Below are 16360 nucleotides of genomic sequence, written 5' to 3' on the forward strand. Positions count from 1 at the left end.
TAAATTTTAAAACTTGTAGAATAAAAAAATTGTTAAACATTCTTCAAACTATTTCTGTATATAAAATTCCTATTCGCACATATTCGTTTCTGTATTACATAGAACTTGTACAACTAATTTCATCACTAATATCTATTGAAAACTTTAAAAAAAAATATGAAAATATAAAAATTTTTTTTACATTTACGTCTTGCGTTTCGGTCTTTTACTCTCCATTAAACTCATTATAGTTTTGCGTAGCTCTTCCGTTTCGCTTAGCTCCATTTCATAGTTACGAATTTCTTCATTCTTGGCTTGTAATTGAGATTCAAGCACAGTAACAACATCGTCCGACTTCTTTCTGGCTTCTCTTTGCTCCTCCAAAGCTTTTTGAGTTTTGGCCAATTCACGTTCTTTCTCATCGATATGACGCGCTTTCTCTTTGATATCTGTTTCATAAGCGGCAACCGTTTTTTTCAGCTTATCGATACGTATTACCTAAGGAAATAACAAGATAATATTAATAAGTTCATTATAATTAATGAATAAATTTATTAGTAATTCATATAGAAGACTTTCGCAACGCTGTCATGATAGCACAAAAACCAATGATTTCCAAAAATGTTGCAGTAGATGCCTTTCGCTGTTACGATCGGTATCGATTAAAAAGATTAGCGATAATATTTCAATATCCGTAATTAGGATATGTTATGGCCGAGTACTTTCCACTTTTCTTTTTTTTTTTTTGTTTTTATTACTACTTGGATTAGATTGGCTAGCAATTTGCTCGCACAGGCTATCACACAAGCTGCCTTTGGTCCAAAACAATCCTCATTCCTGTTCTTCATTGCGTGTGGCTGCTTATATCAAAAGCCAAGTAATTTGGTTTATCTATTCTATTTCTATTTCAAGAAGGATTGTGTGCCTCTTGTGATTAAAGAAAAAATTTATTAGGTTTTGCCAACGATTTCGGCAAAGGACAGTGACCATGATTTCTTCTTCTTTTTTTTTTTTTTTTTTTGGATGTTGAGTTAAGGTGGCCTAAGCCAATAAGATTTCTGGCTTATAATTCCACTTAGTAAACAGTAGTAATCATTAGCAGGAAATGTATATAAAACACAAACAAAACCGCGGCCATGATAGTTAAAGCCGATATGTTAATTGCAATTGTAGATTGTTGAGTTGTTTAAAATGATGTAAAAATATTTTTGTTTGCTTGGATATGGATTAGGCCTGTTTAATTTAACTTAGACCCATAATCCAGTAACGTAATAAAAAAAATCATTGATGGTATTTTTATATATATTTATTTTAAGATAAGCGCTTTCTTCCTTTTTTTCCCATATTTTTTTTTTTTAAGTAATGCTTATATTTGTGAAACAGGCGATGTTCTGCTCACCAATTGTTCCCATAAGCCTCCGTAATAGGCACTTTATAGTCAAAATTCCGGCTAAGAATGCCGGAAAAGAAAAAGTATAAGCGATCTGGGTTTATAAGCAAAATTATGAATATAGATTATTAGAAAGAAAAATCAGCTGATTTGATAAAGGCACTCAGTTCCTTAAGGTGCATAAAGTTTCTACCACGAAAAATTTCATATAGATTGTTCTATAAGCTAAACATACTGAAAGATTGTCTGAGGGTGTCAAACCTCTTGCACTCAAAAATTAGATGTTCAGCAGAGTCAATAATATTACATTCTCCCGAATTATCAGTGGAAGAGACTTTAATCATTTTAAAGTATACCTTGTCATAAGTGTGATTACACATAAATCTATGAAGTATTTTAAATTTCCGTGTATGAAATCTTGCTTGATACATGACATGATACTCGTCCTTCCATTCTTTAACAATAAATTTTTGGATTAGCAGGAGAGCCTCACTGAGAGGATAGTTAATGGACGGCACCGTGCCACCAAACCATGCTTCACGTGCATAAAAATCTGTTTTTCATTAATACCAAAACCACTGTGACCTGGGATTCAGATTAGGTGGCATTCTTCAATCCTTGGGTCTTCTAAGAGGTCATAAATATCAAAAAGATACACGTTGTATGGGTCTTTATTCTCGATTAATATCAGAGCAGATTTGCTGTCGGAAAAAAATGCAAATTGTTTAATTTGTTCTCAATTGCAAAGAGGATTGCCTGTCTGATGGCCAGAAGTTCAATGAAAGTGGATGATAATTCTTGCAGAACTTTGGATTTTCCTAAAAGTAAATTTGGATACTCTATAACTGAGAAACCAGATATGTCCAAGTGTACTTTATTAAATGTTCATTTATCCAAATTTTATCTTTAATCATTAATTTGAAAAATCATATTAAAAATTACCACTCAATAAATGTTCATCGTGAATATTCGCATAGCGTATACCAGTAGTCGGTTTTCGAAATTCTAAGTGTATTAATGAGATTGATTGCTTGTTATTCTCCGTTCCCGAAATACGACGTCGATATACGAAATATGCGAAAAATAGGCAAATAAATATTAAAATAATAAGCGAAGGTAGCGCATAAGTTAATACGGAGGCTTTGTATACTGAGCTCTGGTTGAAAAATGGTACCACTTGAATATTACTGTTATTACGGCTTACCAAAGTGTTAACAAGAGGTTGCTTGGTGCTAGTGTGAAACGGTTTTGCCGTGTTCGAAATATCCCTTGCAGCGGTTGAGAGAAATGTCGATGGCAAAGTTGCTAATGTAGATAACGTCACTGACTCTCTGCTAGATGTCAGAGTAGGAAGAGAAGTTTCTCTACTTTCTTTTTCTGCAGCTGTTGCTCTTGGGATGTTCAATGTGATTGCTGCCGTTGTTTTTGGTCTTGTTGTGGCCGCCGTTGTTGTTATTGTTGCCATTGTTGTTAGATATAGGCTATCCATTTTCAAAAACCCCATTTCATTGCATATGCATAGCAAATAATTTTTATATGGTTTGGCTTTACAATCATCAAAAGACCAAGCGTTTAAGTTAAAAGCTGAGTCGACCGACGTCGTCATTGCACATTTATTAAAGTTATTATCTGTTGCGCTCGCGATGTGTAATTGAAAATTTTCAATTTTCTGACGACATTCTACAGGCTTTACCGCAGACCAGTTATAATTAAATTCATATACATTGTAGTTTATTAAGGGCAGTTGTAACGATCCCATATTCTCTGGAAATTTCAAGAATATGATAGCTAAGCAGTATAGTTTCTCCTGATTTACTAAATCAGCATTTTTTACTTTAAAATTTAGCAAAATTGATTCCTGAGCATTTTCAAAGACTTGTGTGTTATAAATTAAGGCGTGTCCTTTTAGTTTCTTTACGATTAAATGGACATTCGATCTTTTAACATTTTCATGTCCTTTCAACGGCATTAAGCACATCTGCTGTGTTAGACGCAAGATGCTAGTTGCGTACTCCATTTGGGATTCGACTGTTAAATCTGAAGTCTCTAGCAAATCCTCTAATAGAGATAAGTGAGTTTCGATAAGCAATTTTTGTTGTTGTTGATTATTAACTATTCTTTTAGTTCTTATGCGGCGCTTAAAGCGTTCATTGAGTGACAAATTGTTCCTTTCTACGATTTGTTCAAGGATTTCCAAAAGCTTCTGCAATAAAATCTTATTATTTATTTTTAAATATTTTAAATTTTCTTTGCATTTCGATACAAACTGCAAAACATCGTTATCAGGTATGTATATCCCTTCTTGGGGCCGTTCGAGAAATTTATCAATTTCTTGTGCTAGAAATTGTCGCACAAACGTTTTCCATTTTTCCAAGTGTTTTGATTGGCCGTTTTTAAATGTCATTGAAATCATCAGAATTGTATTGAATCCTTCAGAGAAATCTGTTCTTCCAAAAATTGTTTGTATCTCCGTTAAGTACTCTTGCAATTGTTTATTTGAGAATTCTTCATATTCTAACGATATTTCGGTAGTATTTCTAATTACGCTACAGGCCAAGCGAACATCACAAATTTCCACAAAATATTCTATAGACTGCTTCAGAGTGTAAGGTAATTTAGTGTTCCAGGTTTTGTATTCGAAATATTTCTCAAAATGGATTTCATAATCGTCGGCCTTAATAAAAAACTCATAACTTAAAGGGGAATCCAACAGCAAATCTTTTGCTGACGCTGAAATAAAACTAAATGCGGTTTTCATAGCCTTACCCTTCAACGGTTCCATTTGTAACTTAAGCACTTGTGGTGGAGAATTCGTATGAAGATCGAAGCTGAAATAACTGGTTAAAAATTTCTTCCAAGGTTCTTCCTCTTTTTCACGGCTTGTCACCATTGAGTTTGGATTGTCTTTGTATGGTTTAGGGCACGTGACATCTAAACGAAATTTATAAAGGCTATCGCCCTCGAAGCCATGCCATAGATCGGTTTTCGTGGGTATTGTTAATGTTATATCGCGATTCACTGTCGAATTTGTAAAGTCTGCTATCTCTTCAAGATAATACTTTTCTAAATTAGAAATTTTCGTATAACCATATTGCTTTTTATCTAATACTCCAGGCTTAATGAATTCGAAGCCATCTTCTTGGGCGCTTAACCAAATAGCCTCACACAGTGGTACCAAATTCAGTACCGTTACAGTAAACTGAAAACCTTCATTGGCCGAAGTATACAAATTGGGCGTATGCTGAAAATCATAACTGACAAAAATCGATGAGATAACTTCAATGTCAGCCTTTACTTTACTAACTACATCGTTGATCGAGATGAAAGCCCACACTTCGTAACTGCCTACTTTATTGAAGGCTACTTCAAAATATTGCTCTTTATTATCGGGCATTGAAGACTTCAATTCTTGCTTTGTTGCCTCTCCCACACATTTCCACAATATTGAAATCTCTTTTACTTCATCATAATTTTTGATAAACAAACGTAAAGTAATATTGCTGCCTTCTCCCACTCGAGCGGTAGACGGTATAATCATCACTTGGTAACCTTTGGTTAAGACTTTAATTTCTATCGCATCTTTCGCTAATAATCTTTTAGTTTTATTCTCCATTACTCTGGCTTCGATTTTATTTCTTTTGCCAGCTTTTAAAACATTTTTAGGTATTTGCAGGCAACTGCTTATCGTGTTTTCCAATTCCTTGTATTCTTCTTGCAAATCTTCAATTATCCATTCAAAATAATAATCATATTTTGGTAGGCAAAATGATACCTTGGCAATCAGACGATATTCCATATTCGCGACTATCTCCTCAGTGCCTACGAAAAGAAAGTTTATGCCTTCCGGCACATTAACATTTTGCAAGATTCCATCTCTGTATTCAATATCGAAAACCTGTTCCGGTGTAGTTTCGCCCCCCTCGGTAATTCCCTCTACGTGAAAGACATAACTTACTCCGGCCATTACGTTAGATTTTCTGATTAGAGCCAGATTTTCTTGTGATATTTTTGATCTCTCCTTGCCATTTAAAAGTTCCTCCAACGCCCTTACTGCTTTCCATACCAACAAGGTTTCGCGTTGATTGAATGTATTTGGCTCCAGAATGGTAAAAAATATTTGAAATTGATAGATTAACTTTATGCCGTCCTTTGGTTGAAAAGCTATCGTAACCCCATCAGGTTGTTGCGATTGCGATTCATTACCATTGGATTTACAAAGATTTTGTGGTGCTATAATGCGAAAAGAGGGCAGATCCAATGTTACATCTGAAGAGATTAAACGGAACAGCAGTAAAACTCTTAAAACCGTCTCAGAGGATTTCATTTTACTTTCTTTTCCACGACTTTACAAATTCGGCCAAGTAGTTCAAGTCAGTTGCAGCAAAGAGAATGAATTAGTGTAGATTGCCCATTCGACACTTTAAAATCCTCCTGAGAAATATTGGAGATGTTACTCCTTTCGTTATGACTGCTATTTATTTCTTTAAAGTCTAGTTGCATTCGCTGCTACTCCATGAAGAGGAAATCTATTATATTCCATTATTTTTTGTTTCACTCCCTAAACGTTGCCATAGTTACTTAGAAATAACTATTCACAACTAAAAATGTCGTTTACTTTGCATGGCTGCGATCAAGAGAATTTGTTTAAGAATTATACAATTTTTGCTTGAAAAATGTTCTTTCAAATCTTTACCGGAAGGATTGCATAGCGTCTAAATTGTAGCTAAACTAACTAATTAATTTAGTCATTATGTCAATGAGAGTATTGTTTGTTATTGTTTATCGCCCATGTCCGACAGGCTATGTTTCTTATTCGAAATGGCAGCTATTAACTAAATGTTCTGAGAACACCCGCGAAATCAACAATTCCATATACAGGGGGACGCAGGTTGACGAATTCTCTGGGCTTATGGCTCAAAAATAGTATTCTTTATGAAATCTCATTTAGTCGGAAAACAATTCATCACTTCCTGGCCCTGCACTACCAGCATTTGGAAACACTTCAGCTTGTAACAGTAGAAAATGAAAAGTGCGTAGGAGAGCTAAGTTGTTTGCTGGACGTTATATTTTTAGTAGAGAAAAACAAGTAAGAGCATTATGACGAGTCACTGTCAGTCACATTGCTCCATGTGGTTATTCGACTTTTCAAAAGAGCGTTATGCGGGAATTAGTCGCGAAAGTGGCCCGATCCAAGTCATTTTAAACAGCGTCCTTGGTCGAAAGCGTGTCGGTGTACCAAACTTTATGAACATATCTTAAGAATTGTAAGCTGCACGTTGAACACATGAAAACAAGGCAGGCAGACGGACAGGCTTCTTTTCTCGAACGGTATAATAAATAGGTGTATCTCAAGTCCTTCTAGTCGTTACATACATCAATAAAGTAAAATTTTGTTTAAAAGTGATTCTTTAACAAAAGTCGAGAGAAATCTAATTATTTAAGACTTTGGCACATAACGACACTTACGCGCAAATGTTTGCAAAAAGAGCAAATAAATTTCGGGAAATCGCAGTCTAAAGAGGAACCAATCTTATACTATTTGATATGATTTATTCATAAACCGTTATAGAGATTGTAAAATACACTTACATTTTCCTTGGCTGCTGTTTGCAATTTATCCAATTCTTCGGTTTTGGCTTGCAATTGATCCTTGAGTTCGCTGTAATTCTTTTGTAAAACTAGAAGAAAGCAAAAGGTTTTTAAAAATAACTAAAGGTTTGTAAGAGCAATAAATATTACCAATCATATCTGATATTTTAACGGCTAAACGTTTTTCGGCAATTTGTAAATTTTCCGATTGCTCCGATAATTTTTTCATTAGGTTATTCATGTTACGTTTCAAAGTATCTTGTTGTTGCTTCAGATCTTGGCATTGGGTTTGCAATGATTCTCGCTTAATATGCAATTCAAAATTCATGGTGTGATACCTCTCCAATTCAGCATTTTGCAAATTAAGCCGTTGCTTTAAATGACTAATCTAAAAATAGTTTAATTACAAAAAAAAAAAAAAACAATTTCTCTCTAAATTAAAAATATAAAATCTGTACCTCTTCGCTAGCCTGTTCGAGTCTCTTTTGCATGTTTTCTTCAGAGGTTGACAATTTTTCAATTTTATAGTTGAAAAGTTCGATAATTTGCGACGTAGTCAGATTATTTAGCTGATTATTGCGTTGCGCCTGAGTTATAGTTTCAATCAGAGCTTGCAGCCGTTCTTCAAATTCTTTGCTTACAAAAGCTTTTTGACTCTTTAATACAGCATTCAAATTGCACCATTGTTCATCTGAGGGCAAAGAGGGCGCTTTAGAGGATGCTAATGAACTATTTAACCTGGATAAGTGCTACGTGTTAAAAAAGAATTAATTTTATCCACTCTTTGTTTTAAAGTCATTTTTACCTTGGCCACTTCAACTTGTGGAAAATGTTCGAATTGGGAAATGTGGAAAACCGCTGTGGATACATTTTCGTTGCCGTTGATTAACGCACGAGCCAAAGCATTTTGCACTTGCGGCAATTGCAGCAGAGTACAACATTTTTCGAAATAAGCCTTTTTAGCGATTTCAGCAAAATTGATTAATAGCAATAAGCAAAGTATAGACTTTTCTACTTCAGCCATACTTAAGGAATTGTCAGGCATTTTCAGTTTTACCGACAGTAATGATGATAGAATTTTATCAAAATATGATTCCGTAATTTTAGTCAGGATTAATTTCTCCGTTTTTGGATGATGTAGAAGCGATATTAAAAGTTTTAATACTGCTGCGGTTTGGAGAGGAGAAGCTTCAGGCTTTTCAGATGCTGTTATTAGCTGTATAATCAGTGAAGGATCTCGCGCTATACGTGGAGCTATTAATTCTCTTTTAGCTTTAGAAGAAGTTTTAAAAAGCTTGCTTACGAATTGCCATAAGAATATCTTATTAAAATACAAACCTAATCTTACTAAGGTGTCTAGTAGATTAATGGCGTTCACTCCGCATATGTCCGATTCTAGCCAAGTGCTTAAGAACTCAAAAATGCGTGGTATATTCGAGTCTAAGCTAATAATCGAATTCTCATCACCTCCAGTATCTGGCAATGTAGACAATTCCATAATATATGCAATGAGCTGAAATAGTAAACCCATGCAAATTTGCTGCTGTTTACGTTGATCCTCATTCATGCCATCATCGACGACTGCATTGCGCGCTTCTAATAGCTAAATAGAAAAATTTTTCGATAAATGAAATGAATTTCCTTCCAATTGTACTTATATAAATAATGTAATATTAATAATTAATTAATAATGCTTATTTATTTACTTAATTAATTAATACTTACGTCCAATAGCTTTTCAATGTCTTCACAATAATTTTTATAACTAAGCATAGCTTGTTCCAAGCCACTGTGAGCTCTAGAATCCCTCAAAAATTCAACTACGTGTCTTAAATGCGGCACGTTCCAGCTTTTAACGCATTCGCCGATGGTCTTAAAACTGGATCGTAAAAATAAATGCAATTCATTTTGATCCGGTACACATATATCATCGGAAAGAATAATGCACATTTTACTGGCCAACATGCCATAATTTTTTATGCATTTACTGAAGTTGGATATATTTACTGATCTTAAAAACAAGAACAACACCACAAAATTTTTGTAGCATATATTTATCAAAATTGACAGCGCCAGCTGGGCTTGAACGTCTTCACCTTTCTCCGACGTGTGATAAACAATCTGTACTAACTGCCCCAATAGTACAACGAGATAAGGTTCCTCCCACGTAATCCGAATGCCAAACGTCAACTCTTGTATTAGTATTAATACACGTTGTAGTTTATCACTGGTCTGCGTACCCTTCAATATGAAAGTGAGTAATGGCAGGAATCTGTATTCTTCGACAATAGCTTTATGAGCTTCTAAATTGCGAGAGCAGTGTTGCAGTACAGCGATGCAAGACCACAAGGCATCCGAATCATTAGACAGTGTACTCATCACCGTATGCAAATCGATGAAGAACTTTGATATTTCTAAATTTTTGGGCGCAAAGTACTGCGGTTGTATAGCCGTACTTAATAACGAAGCACTGCGATTTAAGAGCACTAGTGCTTCATCGCTCTTGTTATTCTTATAATAATTGGCCTGAAAACTAAAATCTCGCGCATAGCTGATGGCATCATTGCTGCTGGCAGTGGTGTTCTTGCGAGTTAACATAGTATTTATTGCTTTTTTTTTTTGACTAATTATATTAAACAAAAGTAAGAGAAACCGTGCGATTGCCGCTTAAATAAAAATCGTTTTCAAACAAAGAATAATACGAGTTATTAGCTGTCAACTGAGAGTATGTTCAATGAATATTTGATACTTAGCGACCTCTGGTTGTGATTTTGTAAAAATGCTAAAATGGTAAATAAATATCCCTTTCCAATAGTATTCATTCATACAAAACAATGTGTAAACAGCAAGAAAAGGAGGTGTCTATATTTCAACAGCTCAACAATCTATACAACCAGATCTAACATTTCATTATATGTGTTGCGAAGAATATTTTGTAAATCCTTCACTTATGTGTGAGCATGCTGATCAGCCTGCACCAGATAAAAAAATCCTACAGGTGATACTTCCTGGATATTACTAGAAGGACGCTTTTCGCTTCTTCCCCGTCCATTGCATCTTTTTAAAATACTTTGTTTAATGCTCTGCGCGTGTTCCATGTGATCTATTATGAACCACGGGTTAGATTGTCAAAACAATGGTAAAAGCGTGTAGCTGTTCATTTTTTACAATTTTCATAACCCAAACATGTATATTCAATACAAAAATTCTGATTTCGTATTTGCGTATACATCTGGCTTTTAATTAACATCCAATTCCTAATTGTGAAAAGAAAGTTATATGTTTTTAAAAAATTTAACAGACGACCGTGTTTATAACGATGTAGCTTTTTAAGTATTTTATGTTGCATTAGATCCAAACGCATTCGAAATCATGAACAAACACAGATATCATAAGTATAAGACAAATTTTTGATTTTGTTGACATTGTTCAATTGCGTACAATTCACATGCATGCAGAGAGGAGGAAGAAAGTAGAAAGCAAGTTGCAATTGGGAAAACATTGCTGAACATACCTTTGCCGTTGAATTTGCTTCGAATTGCGGGTTTAATATTACAGCTAATGTATGCTTTAATAGGGAACAGAGGGCAGGGTTCTATCCGTTTGTTCTTGTGCGAACTCTTGCAATGGAATCCACGTTCTTCTTTCTTAACCGCGGATTAGCAGTCGTATTTTGAGCAGATTCACAAGTAGCAATCATTTTTTTTCCTTTTATTTGTAATTTTTGATTTAGCAGAATTAATATTGGGGTGTTGCACTGTGATAATCGCTTATACCAGAGCATTTGATGCCGTATTGCGCAACAGTGAAATTTAATGACACCTGTGAAGATCATATGATTGTGACTAAGAACAAACTTAAATTAAGATGTCAAATGAATTTTTTAATGTATCAACGAGTAGTAATTGGTACTTGCGCCACTCTAGGCGATTTTTTGCAAATGGGTTTTCCGCCCAATTATTTTAGGCATGTGCTAATTGATTAAGCAGGCCAGTGCACAGAACCTGAAATTATGGTTGCTGTTGCTCAAGTATCAAACGAGCGTGGCCAGGAAATTCTTGTTAGAGATCTCCATAGTCAGTCGTTATAAACAAATATGCTCTTGAACGCTGTTTTTCGCAATCATTTCTGGAGAGAATTTTTTCGCGTCCTCCAAACTTAAGAATGATGATAGATTTACCTTTGGTTTTGATCGTCGCATGGTTACAAATTTACTCTACAATTTCCGGGCGTTGCTCTCTATAGTGAATGCTTATACTGAACGGTTGATACCAACGATAAGAGAAGAGAATTCTAGGGAAGCGGAAATGCTGAAACAACTTGACGATTTACTGCCGCAATCACCAAATCGACCCAAAGCAGTTCATAACATTTATTTCATTTTTGAAGGTTTTCCTAATGACAGTTAAACTGTATCGTAAAAACATTAAACCGGAATCCATTGGCATTATAACACCGTTCATAAAACAAATTAAACATTTGCGCAAACTCTTTGTTCAGGCCGACGTAGCAATGCCTAAAATTGGTTCTGTGGAGGGATTCCAAGGAGAGGTATAACTTTCGTAAAATTACAGTAATGTTGGAATTAATACTAGTGTTGTTTTCGCTTGGTTTTTTTTAGGAACGCGATATAATAATAATTTCAACAGTGAGATCAAATAAGGACCATACACCTAACGGTGTGCGCGACATACCACTGTCAAAAAAAGTATTTAGGATGGCAATGCTTTTCAATTCTGCTATTTTTTTTTAATAACTATGTGTTTTCACATATACAATGAAAGCTGATAACGGTTTCTGCAAATTAACAGAAATTTTGCAGACGTGCGTTTCTTTCTCTCTTTCATGCAATCGGTCATTTCAATTCTGACCGCGGATAAAATAAGATCGTCAAGTAAGAAGTAAAAAAGTTTTTTTTTCATATTTAAAATTTTTTCAAAAATTGAATGAAGAGGCTTTATTAAAGTCTTAGGAATGTACTTAATGGAAGACGTGAAAGACGTGACGAATTCCCTTAACAACTGAGAGATATTTGTCATAAAATCATAAAACTAAAAAGCGCATGATTGGATTGAAAAGTGAACTAGCTGGTTTGCTGGGCGAGTATTCGCGCGTCCATTTTAACTGTTACTAATATAAGTTTTCATATGCTGCATCTACTAAAGGAATTGAATAATTAAATGAAAACTATCTTTCATGGTATGATAAGATGTAATAAGTAAGGAATGGTCAATCACGCTTTTCTAGTCTGAAACGCAACGCATTGTGAAAACAACTACAACAAGATTGTTTTTTTTTTTTTGTGCTTGAAGTGCTTGAAATATAATATATAATCTTGTATATATAAATGCATAAAAAATAAGCGTTTATCTCCCCTTGTACGTCTCCTGAATAGTTTTATACAATTTTTATAGGCGTGGCATTCAATTTTCCGATATTATTACCAATTCGCTTATTAAATTTTTAATGAATTGCATCTTTCTGTTATTAAAATTCTTATTGGGTTTTAAAGAGGATGGCGTATGCACATAACATCCAAATGTTTGTTTTCGAAGAGAAATGAAAATTGAAATAATTTGTTTGTATACATTTCCAATCAAACGTACTTGTTTAATACCTTTCATATATTCTTTATCGTGTGAAACTTATTATTCATAGAATTTTCCTTTGAATAATTATCTCAAGTGTTTATATTGACATAATGTTGCTGCCGTAACATGTAGCTCCAGTGGCGCAATTGGTTAGTCGCACGGTACTTATAATCAGTAAATGGTGTAGTAAACCAAGATATGAGCAATGCCGAGGTTGTGAGTTCGAGCCTCACCTGGAGCAGCATTTTTTTTAATTCGTCTTCTTTTTCTTTTTTTTAATTTACTTTATGTACCCTACGCCGCTTGTGGTACAGGGTGTACTAAATTAGTACGGGCGTATCTAACATACAAATAGAGTTAAGATAAACCCACTTTTATAATACCGATCGATTCGGAATCATATTCTAAATTGATTTAAGCTTGTGTGCCTGTTTGTCTATCTGATGTCTATCAACGTATTTTTGTGTTCAATCTGCACGTCCCAATTTTCGAGGTATTTTAATGAAGTTGGGTGCACAGACATACTATAGCCCAAGGACGAACGCTATTGAAAATAGTTTTTTGATCGCTCACAATGTAACACTCTAATTTTTACATTTCTTCCTCTTGCTTATAATTCACAAGTATTTCTCTTGCTCATATAATTTTTACAATTATTCCTCTTGCTCATAATTTTTACAATTCTTCCTATTGCTCATAATTCACAGTTATTCCTCTTGTTCATATAATTTCTCTTGCTCATATAATTTTTACAATTATTCCTCTTGCTCATATTCTGAGAAGTCGTTTTATGGGGAAAAATTGCAATTTTCAAAATTTCTCGGGAAAAGTGGCGAAGTAGTAGTCTTGCGGCATTCTAAATCGGTGTGAAAAGTTTGGACCAGCTGGAGCAGTTTTTTTCAGCGCTTGATGAACTGCCAGCAATAAGATCTTATAAATATTTGGTGACCTTAATATCTTGTCTAGCCATGTGTTCGTTTTTTATAATTTTAGTTACTCAAGTAAGTGGCTTTATATGTACAGAAAATATTTATGCCATACATTACTTGTGCGAATGTATGCAAGAAGCAGAAAGCCCTGAGACAAATCAAATTGTCTAGTATGCCAGTCGATCGTCTCATCCAGTGCCCGTCTGACCGATTGTACGTTTACTCAATTGTACGTCTAACTGACTGTTCGTCTGGTTGTTCGTCCGTCTTGCCATGTGTTTCTCTGATCGGCTGTCCCTCTTGAAAAATTTTGAAGCAATCTTTATTAAAAAGAATGTAAGAATATGTGTTTTGATGCGTCCAAGCACGGGACGGGAGACCATATAAACGGATTGGCAAAGAATACAATCTTATTTTTACCACTTGATGACGACAAAATAGTTATTTGATGACTAAATTTACATTGCTACGCTTGGATCCCCTAGGTCTGCTTTTCTGCTCCCCCTCACATAGGGTGATTTTCATGAAAAAAATACGCCTTTATATGGCAACAAAGTTTAATTTTTGTATTTTATGATGGAGCTACGTTAAGTGAAGTAATGTAGGGTATCTATAGTCGTCCTTGCACGACTGTAATTTCTTAATTTGTTTGATATATGCATTTCCAACTTTGTCTTTGCTAGAGTGGTATGTATATCTTACAACTTTTGGATTGGTATTCGGCTTCCAATTCCGTTATATTAATATGTCTTCTGGAAACTATAATGGTGGCCTGGCTGTATGGTATTAACGAGTTCGTTGATGATATATATTTTATGATTGGCCGAAAACCAGGAAAATTATGGGTCTATTGCTGGAAATACATGACACCTTCAATAATATTGGTAAACATTTGGGCAATTTTTGTTATTCTATTGATTAAATAATGAATATGTAAGAGTAAGAAGGCAATGTTCACTTCAGAGCATCTGCAAGATTATTAATTAGGGACACGTTCAGCGGATGGACTTATAAATATACCAAGTTTTCAGTTTCCTTAGCTTTCTTTTTCAAGTATTTTAGTTACTACTGTTGGGACTTTTGACAGATCGTACTCTTCTGTAAGCCTTCTGCAAACGCAAATGCAAGCTATCATTGTCTACGGCAATTTTTGAGATTATGCAGCGATAGTTAGGCGGATGGAGGGACGAGTTTAAATTAATTCATAAGTTTGAATGAACATTGAGTGACTATGATAAACATGGGCATTTGATAATCTGTGATGCTTTTTATATCCTATGGTGTAAATGTACACCAAGTTCAAGTGTACATTAAGTAGCACTCAGAAGGGATTAAGATAGATACTTCCCTTGTTATACCGATCAATTCAGAATCATTTTTTTAATCATTTTCTGAATCGATGTAAGCTTGTCTATCCGCCAGTACGCCTTGTTTCTTGTCTTTAACTTAAAGGTCGGAAATTTTCGATATATTTCGATAAAATTTGGTACTCCGATATTGTATCAAGGATGAGTGCTATTGAAAATGGTTCGGCTAACGACACTTTTTCGAACAAAAATTGTTGGAATAACTCTTTGTTCTTCATTATTTTCTTTATTATTTAGGTATAAAGTATTTTGCAATTTTTTTATTTTACGTACATTCATTTATTTGCAGTTCATTTTCTTCACTACTATTATATTTAATCGTACGGTACGTTACAATAATGTTATTTATCCTTCCTGGGCGGTGGCGTTAGGCTGGTTAAGTTTTGCGCTCTCTTTAATTTTTATACCGTTGCATATGTTGAAGAAAGTATTCCTTTCATCTGGAAAAGCAAACGACAATTTTTATAATGCTTTAAAAGCTGATTTTTGGCTGCCAGAGGAGGAGGAGGAACGTTCCGCTTATGAAGACTTTAAAAGATACCGTAAAATTAATGCCGAATTAAAGAGCTTAAGAAAATAAATTCGATTTTAATTATTATTGAAATTTAAATAAATTTGCAATAAACTTTTTATAAAGATAGTAAGCGGTTAGCCCTAGATACTAGTGCTTTAAAATTTTAGTCTTCAAATTTATTTCTCTGTCTAAATTAATAATAATAACAACAATAATGATTATATCAACAACTGCATTGCTTGTTACTAATATTATGTGCAACACCCACAAGGGCTTGAGATAGATCCACCATTTATTATATCAATCGACTCTGAATCGATCTAAGCTTCTTTGTCCGTCTGTCCGTCTTTGCAGTTTGCTTTCTTGTGTTTAATCTGCAGGTTTCAATTTTTTAGATATTTGATGAAATTTGGTACACAGACAACGCTCGTCAGACCCTATTGAAAATGATTCGGATCGAACCACTGTTTTGCAAAGCCGTTTTATGGATAGTTCGATGTTGCTTTTGTAATGATGGGTCGTGGTCCTCTATAATATTCATACTTGTTCTTTATTTAGAAAAATTATATTTGATAATCCTTACGATCGGATGCTTGTTAAACGAAATACCAAGAGATGGAGAATATGTCAAATTTGAAACCAATACTGAGACCGGCGTATATAAATTGCGTAGGCTGAGACCATAAGCCACGATTAACGTCGGGTAAAAATGGTCGTCAGCCACTTTCTTATGACGATTAGTAAATCACTTTGTTAAAAGAATGATTTTCATAAATTTATTACGCCTAGCTGAGCTTGATTAATATTTCATAAAATAATTTTTTTTAATTCATTTTTATGCGATAATTGTACTTTCTACAGCTAATCGGTTTTTTAATTTTTGTTTTCTATCATAAATTCAATGAACTTGGCACATTTCCCTCTCTTGAAGAGCCAAACACAAAAACACATTCGCTGCAACTCAATGAATTCCCAAGTCGAAAAATAAAAACGAAAACGAG

General features: G+C 34.4%; 2 protein-coding genes and 1 non-coding gene across 3 annotated transcripts; 2 read left to right on the top strand and 1 right to left on the bottom strand.

Moving 5' to 3' along the window:
* Nucleotides 1-123: 123 nt before the first annotated feature.
* LOC119634136 lies at nt 124-9556 on the bottom strand. The gene is made up of 7 exons (XM_038028092.1): nt 8684-9556; nt 8297-8561; nt 7764-8230; nt 7417-7707; nt 7109-7346; nt 6959-7047; nt 124-477 (listed from the first exon to the last, which is right to left on the bottom strand). The coding sequence occupies exons 1-7, from the start codon at nt 9554-9556 to the stop codon at nt 184-186; spliced, it is 2517 nt and encodes an 838-aa protein (XP_037884020.1). The 3' UTR covers nt 124-183.
* Nucleotides 9557-12680: 3124 nt separating this feature from the next.
* Nucleotides 12681-12790, top strand: Trnai-uau. Its single transcript has 2 exons — nt 12681-12719; nt 12755-12790. It is a non-coding gene; the product is annotated as a tRNA-Ile (tRNA).
* Nucleotides 12791-13472: 682 nt separating this feature from the next.
* LOC119632984 (sodium- and chloride-dependent glycine transporter 2-like) lies at nt 13473-15425 on the top strand. Its single transcript, XM_038026161.1, has 3 exons — nt 13473-13550; nt 14162-14362; nt 15135-15425. The coding sequence occupies exons 1-3, from the start codon at nt 13518-13520 to the stop codon at nt 15423-15425; spliced, it is 525 nt and encodes a 174-aa protein (XP_037882089.1). The 5' UTR covers nt 13473-13517.
* Nucleotides 15426-16360: the final 935 nt, after the last annotated feature.

This window comes from Glossina fuscipes, unplaced genomic scaffold (assembly GCF_014805625.2).
Source record: "Glossina fuscipes isolate IAEA_lab_2018 unplaced genomic scaffold, Yale_Gfus_2 2, whole genome shotgun sequence".
NCBI lineage: Eukaryota > Metazoa > Arthropoda > Insecta > Diptera > Glossinidae > Glossina > Glossina fuscipes.

Bases quoted from the DNA above. Each gene is read 5' to 3' on its own strand.
- LOC119634136 (XM_038028092.1), bottom strand. From the start codon at position 9,556: ATGTTAACTCGCAAGAACACCACTGCCAGCAGCAATGATGCCATCAGC. The intron at 7,708-7,763 runs GTAAAAATGACT...TTTAACACGTAG, and splicing joins CACAAGTTGAAGTGGCCAAG to CACTTATCCAGGTTAAATAG. The intron at 7,048-7,108 runs GTAATATTTATT...GCTTTCTTCTAG, and splicing joins TAAAATATCAGATATGATTG to TTTTACAAAAGAATTACAGC.
- LOC119632984 (XM_038026161.1), top strand. From the start codon at position 13,518: ATGTGTTCGTTTTTTATAATTTTAGTTACTCAA. The intron at 13,551-14,161 runs GTAAGTGGCTTT...TGTCTTTGCTAG, and splicing joins TTATAATTTTAGTTACTCAA to AGTGGTATGTATATCTTACA. The intron at 14,363-15,134 runs GTAAACATTTGG...ATTTATTTGCAG, and splicing joins TGACACCTTCAATAATATTG to TTCATTTTCTTCACTACTAT.